This window comes from Rhinoderma darwinii, chromosome 10 (assembly GCF_050947455.1).
Source record: "Rhinoderma darwinii isolate aRhiDar2 chromosome 10, aRhiDar2.hap1, whole genome shotgun sequence".
NCBI classification, from domain to species: domain Eukaryota; kingdom Metazoa; phylum Chordata; class Amphibia; order Anura; family Rhinodermatidae; genus Rhinoderma; species Rhinoderma darwinii.
This window is the reverse complement of record NC_134696.1, coordinates 90,940,175-90,956,211: the sequence shown is the minus strand read 5'-3', so window position 1 is coordinate 90,956,211 and position 16,037 is coordinate 90,940,175. Positions and strand designations below refer to the sequence as shown.

The 16,037-nt window shown below is 44.8% G+C and overlaps 1 protein-coding gene across 1 annotated transcript in view; it reads right to left on the bottom strand.

Annotated features, from left to right (window-relative positions):
* LOC142661556 (C-X-C chemokine receptor type 3-2-like) overlaps window positions 1–1,599 on the bottom strand; it is a 2,839-nt gene extending 1,240 nt beyond the window's left edge. The window contains exon 1 of the mRNA XM_075838981.1: window positions 1,549–1,599. Coding sequence (XP_075695096.1) covers window positions 1,549–1,599 — 51 coding nt within the window. The remainder of the gene's footprint in view (window positions 1–1,548) is intronic.
* Window positions 1,600–16,037: the final 14,438 nt, after the last annotated feature.

Genomic DNA, 16,037 nt, shown 5'->3' with positions numbered 1-16,037 from the left:
ACGTTAGACATGAATGGAGAAGAAAACATCATGTGTCTCCAAATCAGCTCAACATAAATAAAGCAAAGGGTTTGCAGAATTGCTCAATATATAATTCATGTACGTTTTAATTGTGGAAGGTTTTATGTTGTTTTAGTGATTTTTAATGTGAAATCGAAAACTTTAAAGGGGTTTCTGTTTTAGAAACTCCCGTGTTCTGTTTAATAAATTTATTTACGTTTCAGGGAACTCCTTTAATAGATGAAAATGTACCCAAATTTTTTTTGTTTACTAGAGAAGATCCTAAATGCACAGAATGCTGGGGCATCAATACACTAATGTTCATGATAATACAATGTGACGAGTGGTCGTAACTCTTTCTATTTCATGGTTCTCGTTCAAAGGTCATGTCTGTCGCTCAATATACAAATTTTCACCAAATTAGTATCAGCATGTTGTGAATCTTTCAGAATGAGTCAGCCACCAATATATCTAGGCAACTAAAGGGTAACGCCATAAACCTGTACAGGTGAGGGTATGAGGTTAAAGCCCGGTGTCTTATTATAACAGCGTTCACTCCAGTGGTAAAGGTCTTTTTTGAAAAAATAATTTTGAAATTTAAGAAAACCAAGCAGGCCCATGGAAACGCTATTCACCAAGAAAAATGCGCATAAAATGTGATTTTCATATAAAAAAATGAACGTAAAATTTGCACAAAATGATATCATGTAAAACCATAAGAATGACAAACGGCACATACTAAGAAATGAAATTAATATATTTGGCTTATTTTTTATATTAAAAAAAACCTCAGACCTACACACAATAACATAAAAAAACAAAGAATAAAGTAAAAAAAGAAATAGTAATAAAGAATAATAATAATAATAATAATAATAATAATAATAATAATAATAATAATAATAAAATAATAATAATAATAATAATAAAAAAATAATACTAAAATAACAACAACAACAACAACAACAACAACAACAACAACAACAACAACACTACTACTACTACTACTACTAATAATAATAAAATAATAATAGTAATAAAAAAATAATAATAAAATAATAATAATATTAATAATAACAACAACAACAACAACAACAACAGCAACAGCAAACACTACTACTACTACTACTACTAATAATAATAATAATAATAATAATAATAAAAAAATAATACAAATAATAATAAAAAAAATAGGAGTTACATGCACCGACAGCTTTCATAATATTTTTATGCGACTATCACAAGACAAATATGTTAATAATAAAAAAATAATAATAATATGTTAATAATAAAAAAAAGGAAAAAAAAAACAGTTTCTAGGAATTTACAAAAATTTCTATTGAAGATGCCACGTGGCTTCCTTTAGATCAACATTGCAGAATAATAGGCTGAACTGGATGGACTTATGTGTTTTTTTCGGCCTCACAAACTATAATACTATAACAAAAGTTTAACTGTAGGGGATACAGATAAACTTTTGACATCTTCAATAGAAAATTTTTGTTATTTTTTTTAAAATATTTATATATATATTTTTTCTTTACTTACAGGATAGTAATCCATGCTGGGTGTTATTTCATAGTCTTCAGAAAACACCATGATCGTCAGCTTTAAAGTTAGGCAAGGGTTAAGCCTGCACGTGCAGATGATTTTGCTTCTGAAAAGAAGATTGTGAGAAATATTGACAGAGGGGAAGCCTTTTCTAGACAAAGGAAGTGGCTGGTTTAAAGAGAACCTTTCACCTGCCCATACATGTGCAGCGTATAACAGGCAGGGCTGCACAAACCCTGTCTTCCGTAAAATTATTTTTCTAGCTTCCTCCGTTATTTACATTTCGGTGCCGTTATATTTGGCGTCCGATATGAGAATAGTTCCCTGAACTGTCAATGGGGCGTTTCTATCTAACTAAATGGCAAAGAGGCGTTTTGAATAACGTCCGCGTAAAAAAACGCCCGCGAACAAGAAGTGCATGTCACTTCTTGAGCCGTTTTCGGAGCCGTTTTTTATTGGCTCTATAGAAAAACAGCTCCAAAAAGTCTGTAAAAAACGCCACCCAGTTGCTAAAAAAAAAACGTCTGAAAATGAAGAGCTGTTTTCCCTTGAAAACAGCTCCGTATTTTCAGACGTTTTTTAATAAGCGTGTGAACATACCCTTATACTCTTCGCTCTGACACTGTCCAATCAGCTATGGACAGTGTCAGGATGGCTTGCGCTGTTCCCTCCCGCGAGAACACACACAGACTGTTAGTTCTGCAGAGAGTGTGCACGCATGCGTGAGGGAGCGCGCGCACGCTCTTTGCAGAACCACCAGTCTGTGTGTTCTCGCGGGAGGGAATCCGAGCTCACCCCCCCTCCCCCCCCCACCATCTCTTCAGAATATGTCAATAAGGTCTCAAAGGTAATTTGTGAATCAAGAAATAGATCTTAGTGGCAAGTGCTTGGCTCCCAAGTCAGCTCCAAATGGAGTTGTCTTCTGCTAGACCTTTTGGGACCCATCATTGAGTCAGAGTCTGGGCAGACCGGAGGATCCTCTGGTTCTCTGGTGGGCCAGTCTGACCCTGGACAGCGCAGTGTCTCAGGGGTGAGCACTGTTTCCTTACAGCTTTGGGGTCCTGTGAACCGTATTGGGGACATGAACTGATGTGACTGATGACATTCTGTAAAGAGTTTTGCAAAACAGAGCTGCAACACCACACACAACCAGGTGTGGTGCTGTTTTTGGATGAAAACAGCTATGTTTCCACAGCATTTACGCATCAAATAGCAGACAATCCGCACCTTTTCATGGGATACTTACTGCGTGTCAATTATTGATGCGGAAAGTGGATTAATTTCCTGAATTTTTCCCCCATAGAAATCAATGAGGAACAACAATTCAGCAGCAAACTACAGTGTACTGCGTATTGTGCTGCGGGAACGCTGCAGAATTTCCTACAGGAGGTGGAAATGACATAACAAGAAAGAAGAAATATCACCATATCAAACGTACCAAAAAAACGCAGCAAAAAATCTGCACTATATTCCGTAGTAAAAAACGAATACAATTTTCCGTAACAATTGATATGCGGCAGAAATAAAATGACGCACCACAGGTGAATTTTTAGACAGAATTTTTCTGCGTCGTGTGGGTGACATTTGTATGATCACCCCCCACTTTGCTGCTACTGACTTACGCTGTTTTTTCCGTCCGCACGGAAAATATGCAGCAATTTCCATACGTGTGGACAACGCCTTGCAGGAGCAGCAAAGTGGTTAAGTTCAAAAATTGACATTCAAAAATTGACCTGCGTTGCGTTTTTTTAATCCACAGGATGTCAATTCATGCTGCGGAACCGCCACAAAAATCGCAAATCTGAAAAGACAACAAGCCTTTATTTATTTCAATTTAATTAAAGAAAGGCTATAATTACCCACCGAGAGTTATCATAGTGACGTCTCCTTGTTCTCCTGGCTATCCTCCGTGCTGCTGGCCTCCTGGGATGATGTTTGTATCCAATCACAGAAAGCTCAGAAAATCTGCATTTTTTTCAAGGAACAGTGCCACACTTGTCCATGGGCTGTGTCAGGTATTGCAGGTTCAAGTGAATGGGGCTGAGCTGCAATACCAGCATGCTACGCTGCTTCCGTTACTGCCATTCACTACATCAGTATCTTTTGTTACTACATGTGTGGGGATGTTAGAATTGGCCAGACTTCCTTTATATACCCTCCCTTAAGATAGTTGGGTTAAGACCCCCGGACGAAGCAGGTGGGATCAGGACCCCCTCTTTCGGCATGTATTCTGTCCTCCCTTTTGTGCTGATCTAGTTTAATTGTTTTCCCTAACTTGACACGTCACTATAGGGCTGCTGCATTTATAGTTCAGGCACTTGCACTTTGCTGTATTCACCTATGAATGTTTTTCTATAGGATCTTTTTAGTATTTGTGTGGGGATCCTTGTATTATGGGTTTGTCCATTTTATATTATGTATTCTGTTTTGTATCTAATAAAGATGTTATATTTTGCATTATACTGCTCATCCGGCCTGTATTTTGTGATCGGATTATTTGATTTGCTATTCAGGTGGGATCATTTATTGGTGATTTTTGAGTTATTTTTTGGAGGAACTTTTAAAAAAGAAGCCTATCCTACATGTCGAAATCCTACATGCCCGATCCATCATTACCTTGACAACTGCTGTCAGGCATGTCACAATCTGTTGGTACGTGGACCCACTTGGCCTTAGTGCCGTAGCGGGATAACAGCTGGCCAACAGAGTACCAAGTCAATATATAAATAGTCCAAGCACAAGGGTTCCAGTAGTGGTTCAGACAGTAGCAACGGCTAGGCACAGATGGGACCTTGACAGCAGACACCAGACGTGGTGTAACACAGCACGCGGAACCGGTGGCACAACACGACTCCAACAGGTCTAAGGCACAGGAGCGAATAGCACGCGATACAGGATACAGGTAACAGTGCACGGAAACAACGGGAACAGGATAACACTAAGGGACCATTTGCAAGACTAACATAGGAAAACACAACAACGCTCAGGCAATGAGCAAAGGGGCAGGGCCCTTCTTATAGTCCAGGGTGATCATGGGCTAATTAATGATCATTCCCATGTGCGCGCACAAGCGTGTGCGCGCTCCCAATGGGACGCAGCGGACCGGAGGGGAAGTGAGCGCTGGCGTCTCCTGGGCCAGCGCTCACAGATCCATGGCTGTGGCCGCTGGGAGGGGTGAGTAATCCCGACGGTCTGCGGCCATGGATGCTACAGGGCGGTAGTTAGAGGCTCCCATGCGTATTACATTATTGGCCGATTCTGCTGAAATTGACGGGTTCGGTCTACTTTTATATCATGTCAATGGTCAGATTCAGACTCATTCACTTCTAAGTAAAAATTTTGGAAAATGGCTGAACGGGCTCCAAAAAAATAAGATAACTCATTTAATTAAATCCTCCCATGAGAATATAGTGCAACATATCATTGGTTGTAGGCCAAAAAAGGAAAAAAAATATATACATAAATCAAAATAAATTTATTCTACCTAATTTCTGTTCTTTAACCCAATACCCTGGAACAATGAAGCATTTTCAGACTGAAATTTAGTTTTTACTGAACCCTCCGGTGCTAGTTTTGGACTAAATAAATTGCATGCACATTAGATGGAAATTGTCCAGAAACGTCCAAGTGCAACTTTTTGGTTGTATCAAAAAATAACATGATCACCTGTTGACCTTTTAATGGTAATGGTCAGGGCTGTCCGGCATGTTTTTGGGGGAAATGTTCATAGGAATGATACAACATAATACAGATTGCTTTTTATCTAATGTTTTATGTTGTGGTGTTTTATGCTGCTTTGCATTGAAAGTTTTTTTTTTCTTTTTTAAAAAGGAGTCAAAAGGGCATTCAGCAGTGCCCGAGGACCCATGTCCCGCTCTTCAGTCAGGACCTGAACTCACATAATGTAAGCGCAGAGCATGTTAAATGTGCTCATTGAATGCAATAGGTTAACCCAACTCAAGAGGGGTTACTGTGGTAGACAAGGGACCCAGACCACTCTCAGGCCACCTTCTTTATTCTTCAATGAAATCAATGCCCCCTATGGGGCCACTAGTCTTTTTGTTGCCTAGGGTCAAAAGTGAAATTGATTACCCGTTATAGGGGTTGGCCGCTTAAGAAACGTATCGGAAGCAGACACGTCACTCTGCATCCTCCTTTGTAACACACGGCATCCAGGAAACTAGCAGTTAAAGGGTTAGGGTATGTTCACACGCAGTAGCAAAATACGTAAAACGCCCGAATTACGTCTGAAAACAGTGCGTGTGAACATACCCTTATTCTCATCTCGGACATTTATGGCATATCCACAGCCAACGGAACCCATTGACTTTAACGAGTTCCGTTGGCTTTCTGTCGGGGTGTCCATCGATTTACCGGAAACAATAGCGCAACATGCAGCACTATTGTTTCCGGTAACTTCTGCCGGATCTGCGACGGAGGGCAGTAATGGAAACTCTAACATTGATGTGAACAGACCCATAGGAGTGTCATTTTTGCACCAGCCACTATACAGTAAGTAAGTAGGCAAATATAATTTTCTCCATGAGGGAACTCAGTAATTTTTTTTTTTTTTTATATCATCTGTGGTTGGTGTTTTTGAGGTTGTCCAGGAGTCGAAAATGGGTGCACAGTTTTTCCAGAAGCAGCAACAAATCTATGTCTATGGGCATTGTGTGGGATTGCAGCTTAATGGGGATGAGCTGCAATACCAGACACAACCTATGGACAAAAGTGGCGCTGTTTCTGGAAAAACAACAGACCCTTTTTTCTAGTTCTGGACGGTATCGGCTTTGATTTTGTGACGCGGATGTAGCCCTATTCTTACATAGTGGAAATTCTATTTTCCCAGCTCTTATTAAATGAGAATGAGGTCGAAATGTTCATTCAATTCATTGCTGAAAATAAAAGAATAAAAACAAATAGATGTTTTCTTCTTCCATACAAGTGACTGGGCTCGAACATCTCCGCTGCTTAATTCAATTAGGAGAAACATCAATCAGGTTTAATAGAAAAACCAGCCGAACAATCTCCCCTCTTCTTCCAGCCCTGAGTGCCCACTCTGATCTTCTAATTCCCTTATTCAATTAGGGAGGAAATCAATCAAAGTTAATTAAAAATGAGAACATTCTTCTGGATGAAATAACTGTCGGACTATTCTTGCTGAGTTGCGAAAAAAAAAGAAACCTGCGGCTTCCGGCAATGTTATTACAAATGTATACCGGATGATAAGTCATTTCTGCAGTGACCCTATTTGTTGTAATGGAGGCCATTTAAATATGGAAATCTGGTTCTCCATAAGGTTCGGATTTCCCCCCCCTAGAAACAGCGCCACTCTGGTCTGTAGGTTGTGTCTGGTATTGCAGCTCCACCCTATTTAAGTTAATTGGGTTAATCTGCAAATCCAGGCAAAACCCATGGACAAGATTGGCGCTGTTCCTGGAAAAAAAAAATCTGATTTTTATTTCTAATCTTGGACAAGTCTTTTAAAGGAACGCTCCACAAAAAACAGATGCCCTGTGTGACGGAGCATGATGACACAGGATTTTTTTAATCATGCTCCGCCCCCTGAGACCTTGTAATAGGCATAATACAGGGTACCAGTGGTGTTGTTCCTTTAAGTTGTATTCTGTTGGTATTTATAATATTATAGTAACAACCAATAGGACACAGACGATTGTTTTTTTTCTTCTTTTACCAGTGAATTTATTTAAAAAGGAACAGCCAGCTCTCCTGACATGTCTAATTTAATATATACTTGTATTCCCAAAAAATGCTAGAACATCTTTACTTAGAGCTCTGCATTGTGCTATTCCTCTGTTATTCCTCCTGGAAATGTATGAGTAAATCGACAACTTGGGGTTACCATTACCATTGTCAAGTTTTAACACTGCCATCTAGAGGTGCAATTACATATTTGCATTATTTGCATATATTATTATTAATTATTATTATTATTATTATTATTATTATTATAGTCCTGTCCGTTCTTGCATTCATACAGCTCTCATGGAGCTCAATAATAAATTAGTTTGCAGTGACTTCCCCCTAGTGGTGGCACAATGCATTATTATTCAACTCAATGTTTTCTTCTGAACAGCTTAGGCTTCGCTCCCATCGGCGCCAGTCGACTACGGTATTGATTCCGTCAAAACGACCGATCCCTTGCACAACTGAGACCAACGGAAACCATTTACACCGGATCCGTCACCATTGGAATCAATGGTGATGCAAACGGAAACCTATGTTTTCTGTTTGTTTCAGTCAGGGTTCTGTTCTGAAGGAATGCCTGAACGGCACCCTGATGCAGGTGTGAACGAAGCCTTAGAGGGGTACTAGGAACCACTCCTCCCTTAGTGCACCTCTGCCCCAACATAACTAGGTGCCCATGAGATCTACCATACTTAGAAAGAAGATATTTAGAGGGCTTCAGAAGAAAGAGAAAGACGGTCCAACAAACCAATTTTCCGTGATCTATTGCTGCAAAGGTTTACAAATTGAACATAAGGTTCATAAGGCCCTTTTACAACGGCCAATTATCGGCCAATGAGCGTTCCTCATAATTGCCCTGTGTAAACCGGGCAGCGATCAGCAGATCAACGAGCAAACGATCGTTCATAAGCTGATCGTATTGTTTTAAATGTGTAAAGTATTATCGTTGTCGGCAGCACATCCCCCGATGTAAACAGAGACGCGCTGCCGACATGATAGAAATTTATGGGGACGAGCGATCATCAGAGTAACAAGTGCTCGTCCCCATACATAGTTTCTTGTGACAGGAGCAAACGAGCGCCGATCAACGATGCTCGTTGCATCGGCCAAATATGGGCGATGTAAAAGTACCTTTACTTTATACTTTGATTAACCTTTTAGCGACAAGCGTATTATGGGCCTTAGAGGGGTTTCCCACTACTGGACAAATGATGACCCCGCACCGTTAAGCCGCTCCGGCTGCCTCCGAGCACCGGACGTACATGCCGGAAGCAGTTGGCTCCGTTCACTGAATAGCGGCCGAGCTGCCGTACTGTTTTCAAGTGAATAGGAGCAGAGCTGGAGTTCGGCAACACGGCCGCTATGCTACGTACGGAGCCAACTGCTTCCGGCTCTCTACATAGCATAATGGGCAACAACGTTCTGTGCTTGGAGGCAGCCGGAGTGGCTTAACGGTGCGGGGTCCGGGTGTTGGACCCGCATCGATGACATACTGATGACCTATCTGGTGGATAGGTCTTCAGTTGTTCAGTAGAAGGACGACCCCTTTCGTAAACATAGCCGAGTGAGGGCTTGTATTTTGTGGGACGAGTTGTATATTTTAATAACATCATGTTTGGTACATTTATTTTATTGATTAACATTTATTAACTTTTTTTGGGAAGTAATGGAAAACGAACTGAAATTTCACCATTCATTTCCGCATCTTACATTGACGCTGTTTACCATGTGGTATAAATAACATAAATAACATAATAACTTTATTCTGTTGGTCATTACAATTACGGCGATACCCAATTTATATAGGTTTTTTATGTTTTATTACTCTGCCATTTTTTCCTATTTTATCTTTTACGACGTTCAACACGCGGGCTAAATAACAAAATTATTTTATAGTTCAGATTGTTATGGACACGGCAAAACTAATTATGTGTAACTTTTTTATTTTATTTCGTTTTTTTCATAGTAAAGCTTTTTGTAAGGGGAAAAAGTTATTTGTAATTATTTTTACATGACATTTTTTATTTATTTATTATTAGCTATATTAAAAATGTCAAACTTTTTTTTTTATAGTCCCACTAGGAGAGTTCACTATGCGATCATTTGATCGCTTTTATAGTACACTACAATACTCCTGTATGTCAGTGTATTATGCCTGCAGTGTAAAACTGGCTTTAGCAGGGTCTAATAGGCCTACACTGAAAGGAGACATGTGCCATAATAACCATGGTCACCCCACGATCGCATCACGGGGGTGCTGATGGGGTGGCAGAGGTAGATCCCTTCCCTCTGAAACCACATACTGTAGATACCGCAGTCGCTATTGACCGCGGCATCTAAGGTGGAAATGGGCGGATTTGAAGAAAACGTTGATCTCACCTGTTAGAGCAGGTCCGTTAAAACATGTATTGGCGGTAATTAAGGGGTTATGCTCACTCATGGCAGCCTTACATGTGGATCCCTACTCTAATATCATACCTCACAACTTTTAAGTATCACAAAGAGGGACAATTGATGCTGCGTGCGTATAGGCAATTTTTTAATTTTAAGCCACGCCTCTAATCTCACCCAATCCCCGCCTATACACACGCCTGGTTCAGCCCACACAGTATCATGCTCCCGTAGTGCCTCCCACTATAATGCCCACACAGATTCTCATATGCAGTATGATGCCCACACAGATGCCTCCATGCAATATAATGCCCAAACAAATCCCCCCATACAGCATAATGTCCCCGTAGCTACCCCCACAGTATAATGCCCAAACAGTTTCCCCATAGTGTATAATGCCTCCATAGCTGCCCCATGCAGTATAGTTACATGGTTACATAGTTTGTACGGTTGAAAAAAGACACATGTTCATCGAGTTCAACCAAGTATAATGCCCCAAAAATGCCCCCATACAGCTTAAAGCCCCCAAAGCTGCGCCCATACAGCATAATGCCCCATAGCTGCTCCTATACAGTATAATGCCCCCTAGCTGCCTTTATATAGTATAATGCCCCATAGCTGCCCCATACAGTAGAATGCCCCCACAGCTGCTCCAAACAGTATAATGCCCCTATAGCTTCCCCCATACAGTATAATGCCCCATAGCTGCCCCATACAGTAAACTGCCCCCACAGCTGCCCCATACAGTATAATGCCCCTATTGCTTCCCCACACAGTATAATGCCCCCATAGCTGCCCCATAGAGTATAATGCCCCCTTAGCTGCCACCATACAGTATAATGCCCCCACAGATGCCCCTTAAAGAAAAATGCCACTATAGCTTCCCCATACAGTATAATGCCGCCATAGCTGCCCCCATACAGTATAATGCCCCCTTAGCTGCCCCTAGTGCCAGTGCTCACATATAAAGTGCCAGTGCCCTCGTAGATAGTGCCACACTGCCCATGTAGATAGTGCGCAACAGTCTCCCCTGTAGATTGTGCCCCTATATAATGCCACAGTGTCCATGTATATAGTGCCACACACCCTTGAAGATAGTACCACACCCCTGTGGATAGCGCTACCCTGTCTGTACATAGTGCCATTGGGACTCCCTTTAGGTGCGGGATCCCCAACATATATGGACAGTGACCTCAGGGGATCTGTAGGAGGAACTACCGCGGTTGGTACACTCCTTGTGCTCCGGCCGGTCCTCTGTCCTTTTCCAGGATGATGGCAGAGCCCACATCTTTGTCAGGCTCCTGCCTTCTCCTTCCTCCTGCGGTCTCCAGTGGCAGCTCTCACTCTCCCGGTCACTGTCCGGACCCCTGTTCTCCTATCCTCGTGTTCTCCGTCCTCTCCTCTGTCCTCCTGCTATCACACCCCCTCTTCTCCTCTCACTCCTCTGACTCTTTTTCTGCGCGCCGCTGCTGACTCCGCCCCCTGCCATTTCGCGCCCTCTCTTCTCTTCCTGCCGAGTCCCTCCTCCTTGTCCCGCCATGCAGACCTCGCCCTCCTCGCCGTCGGGCGCATGCGTCATGGCTCTCTTGCCATGACGCCACAGACGCTCCTTCCTCCTGAGCCGCCACCTCTTCAGCGCCCGCCAAGCCCGCGCTCCTGCGCCGTCCTCCGAGAGGGGTAAGTCCCGTTGCAACCCTCGCAGATCCCTCTAGGAGTGGAATCCCCAGCCAGAGCATCGGCAGCGGGGATTCAGCTCCAGGAGGAGTCCCTGACGTCACTGTCCATATATGGACAGTGACATCAGGGGTTCCCTCTAGGTGCAGAATCCCCGGACAGAGCGTCGTTAGGAGTAGCCACTGACACCGCTGTCCAAATATACACAGTGTCGTCAAGATCTTCCCCCGGGCACAGCGCTTAAAGTAGCGCTGTGCCCAGGGCATCCTCGGAGAGCGGAGGAGCTCCCTCTTCTCCTTCACTCTGAACTAATGCTGAAGCAAGGAGCTAACGGTTCCCTGCTTCAGCATTTGGTTCAACTGTATCTGCATCCTGAGGACGCAGATATAGTTGACACCAGGACATACCCTGGCCGCCCGGGACATGGCAATCAACATGCACACAGCACAGCGCCTACATCCCGGACGCAGCACTTCTTTAGGCTCAGCCCCTGTTTCTCCAGATCCTCCTCCTACAGGGACATGACCTGCCTAGGTAGAGTCGTGTGTTAACCTTAAACCATACTATCCCCCACCCCCATTTAGTAACGACACATGACACCGAGGTTGGATGTGAAATGGCCACAGCAGCCGTTTATTAATTTCACAGTTTTATAAAAACAATTTAAATCCGAAACATTCGGATAACTAGTTAGGAATCCACCAGAGAATTCCTCCTAATAATTCACATGACCCAACATGGGTCAGAATCATAAATAACAATTAAACGTTAACATTAACCCGAGCAGAGGAAGTCCTTGAAGCCCCTTCAGATGTTCCTTTCAAGAACACACCGAATTAGCCATCTGCAAACCACTAATTACCTCCAGCCGTAAACCAGCTCGGAAGCACCGTTCACCTCTGCAGATGGCTCCAACCACTAGAAGTCCACTTCAAGGGGATAACACCCGATGAAGCCCTCAAGTGATATACCGACCACTAGAAGTCCACTTCAAAGGGATAACACCCGATGAAGCCTTCAAGTGACATACCTTCTACCAGAAGACCACTTCAAAGGGATAACACCCGATGAAGTCTTCAACCATGTACCTTTTTTGGGGGACGCATACCCCCGATGCGACCCCCCCACCATTTTGTACTGACTGGCCTCAAGGACTCCCCCCGCCAGCTGCCATGACAACAGAACCTACTCCGGAAAAAAGAAAAACATGTTAAATAAGCACACAAAATAAAACAAAACGCTCATAGACAGACGTACATAAGACCTAAGGAGTAACAAAACAAGGGTGGGAGGGTGGGAGCTTTGCTTAATGTGTGTTACTCCTCCCGCTGCTTCCGGCTCAATGCCGAGAAACAGCGGGAAGCGCAGTAACGGCCCCCCCGCCCCCCTTAACTCCTCCCCGTCCCTCCTTCAGCTCCTTCAACTTTCCCTGACCTCGTAACATTAACCCTTTCCCTACCAGGACGGTCATGTCGGCTTCCCTTAAGCCTGCAGCTGCGTCCAGCCTCTTCTTGACCTGCCTAGGTAGAGTCGTGTGTTAACCTTAAACCATACTATCCCCCACCCCCATTTAGTAACGACACATGACACCGAGGTTGGATGTGAAATGGCCACAGCAGCCGTTTATTAATTTCACAGTTTTATAAAAACAATTTAAATCCGAAACATTCGGATAACTAGTTAGGAATCCACCAGAGAATTCCTCCTAATAATTCACATGACCCAACATGGGTCAGAATCATAAATAACAATTAAACGTTAACATTAACCCGAGCAGAGGAAGTCCTTGAAGCCCCTTCAGATGTTCCTTTCAAGAACACACCGAATTAGCCATCTGCAAACCACTAATTACCTCCAGCCGTAAACCAGCTCGGAAGCACCGTTCACCTCTGCAGATGGCTCCAACCACTAGAAGTCCACTTCAAGGGGATAACACCCGATGAAGCCCTCAAGTGATATACCGACCACTAGAAGTCCACTTCAAAGGGATAACACCCGATGAAGCCTTCAAGTGACATACCTTCTACCAGAAGACCACTTCAAAGGGATAACACCCGATGAAGTCTTCAACCATGTACCTTTTTTGGGGGACGCATACCCCCGATGCGACCCCCCCACCATTTTGTACTGACTGGCCTCAAGGACTCCCCCCGCCACCGCGAAACAGGCCTTGACCACCTTAAGCCTGTGAGTTCCTCCACACCACCACCGCCCTTTCTATGCCTTCTGCTATAGCCAAGCTCCAAATATCAATGCCAACCTCGGTCAGATGAACCCCGTCACTCCAGAAATTCCCCAATCCTGACTCCAAATCCCTATGCCTCACGCAAATGCCCCCGTTCTTTGCCACAAAACGGGACACCGCCCGGTTAACTTTTATCCGAGCCTTATTGACTCTCTCCACCGATCTAGCTAACCGCCAATGCTTCCTTGGGACTATGTCCGACCACACTACCACCAACTTGGGATAAGATACCCACAAACACAACAAATCATGTTTGATATCCCGCACCAACTCACGAAAAGGGCGGACTCCTAAGTCATTCCCACCCACGTGCAACACTAAAACCTCCGGAACCCTATCAAGCCGCACATATGTCTGGAATTCCGCCAACACCCTGTTCCACGACATACCTCTAAACCCCAGCCAATGCACAACCGCATCCTGTCGCGGAATGCGCAACTGGCGACCATCCGGGCGGACGTCCGCCCTCAAAGCCCCCCAGTGCACGTAAGAATGACCCATCAACCACACCAGACAAGGAGGCGAATCTGAAACGGAAAACACAGTTAGGCACCACCATATAACATTTGCAAGCATAAACAACAAAATTACAACATATGGGGGCGGACATAGGACTTAAACCTTTTAGACTCCCAACGACCAATACGCCTCACCCCCTCATCATCCAACCCCCAGCGCCCTGCTTCCGTTGCTGCGCCAATCCGGAAGGAATGAGATGAATATGAGCCTGCTGCAACCCCAACCGCCGTCAAACATTTTTTAAAAACAGCTCCAAACTGAAACCTGGACAAGAACGACCCGTCCACATGACGTAACAAAGGCAAATCTGGAGACCCCCTGTTTTTTGTAAAACCCCGCATGCACTCTACTGGGCACATGACCGACCCCGGGAGAGCGAACAAAACTATCAGTTTTCCCTTCCCTAATTGGTCAGTTTTTGATCTACGCAACCATACCTCCAACCGATCTGCAAAAAGGCTCACCTCCCCAGATCTCAGCCCCCCTGCCTGTTTAGTACTTGGCGACACCAACTCACCTACTCTAAATGCTCCGAAGAACGCCAACGAGAAAGCCAACCGAAACAAATCCATTTCATCTGAAGAACGACATACCGATGCCAATGAACCGCCCAACAAGCCCAGCAAAGCAAACGACACCGGCCTTCTACTATCCGCCTCCACCCTACCTCTGCGCAACCCCTTCAAAGCCTGCGATACCAGAAATTCCTTCGATACATCCCGCAAGCCCCGCAACTTAAGCCCAAACGCCACCGCGGATATAAACCGGTTCACCTTCGCTACTGAAAACCCCCCCTCCCAGGCATCCCCTAACCAATACAAAAGTGCCACCAACCTGTCTCTATCCGTATTGACATCACCCAACTCTCTTACCCACTCCTCCCACTGCCTCCAACAAGCAGCATAAGCCCTCCACGTCGTGCGCGCCAAAGACCTTTGTAACAGCTGCTCTACGGGACCGATACCAGATCCCATAGATGATCCGGACACGCCAAACCGAGACGTTCCGCTCCCGGGGCCAATTCCCGAAACCGGTCCCACTGCGAGCGAGAAAGAGCATCAGCAACACAATTCCGTACACCCGGGACATGCACCGCCACCACCCACGCGTTCAGCGACAAACACACCAACACTAAATGTCGCAACAATTGAACTACCGGAGGAGAGGACGCCGTGATGTTATTAATGGCAAGCACCACCCCCATGTTGTCGCAGTAAAAACGGACCTTCTTATCCCTGAGCCTGTCCCCCCAAATGGTAGCCGCCACCACGATGGGAAACAGCTCGAGCAGGGCCAGATTCCGCGTCAATCCACTGGACACCCAGCTAGCCGGCCATTGACCTGCGCACCACGGACCTCCCCCGTAAGCTCCAAAGCCACCCGCCCCAGCCGCATCCGTGAAAATATTCAGATCACTCGTATCCTGCGCTGGGGCCATCCATAGCGAGCGACCATTGTACTGGCCCAAGAAGTCATCCCAAACCTGAAGATCAGCTCGGTGCTCCTCCTTGAGCCTCACAAAATGATGCGGCGCCCGCACTCCCGCCGTTGCCGCCGCCAACCTTCTACCAAACACCCTTCCCATCGGCATAATCCGGCAGGCGAAATTCAACTTCCCCAGCAGCGACTGAAGCTCCCTCAGCGACATTTTCTTCCTTCTACAAGCCCGTCGCACCTCCAGCCTCAAAGCACCCAACTTATCCGCCGGGAGCCGACACTCCATTGCCACCGAGTCAATTTCGATTCCCAAGAAAGAAATCGTCGCTACCGGGCCCTCCGTTTTTTCCGGCGCCAAAGGGATCCCAAAATCCCTCGCCACCTTCTGCAGGGCATGAAGCAAGTTACCGCAAACCGGCGAACCCCCCGGGCCAACGCACAAAAAATCATCTAAGTAATGGATCAACGAATCGACCCCGGATACTCCCCTCGTTACCCACTCCACGAAGCT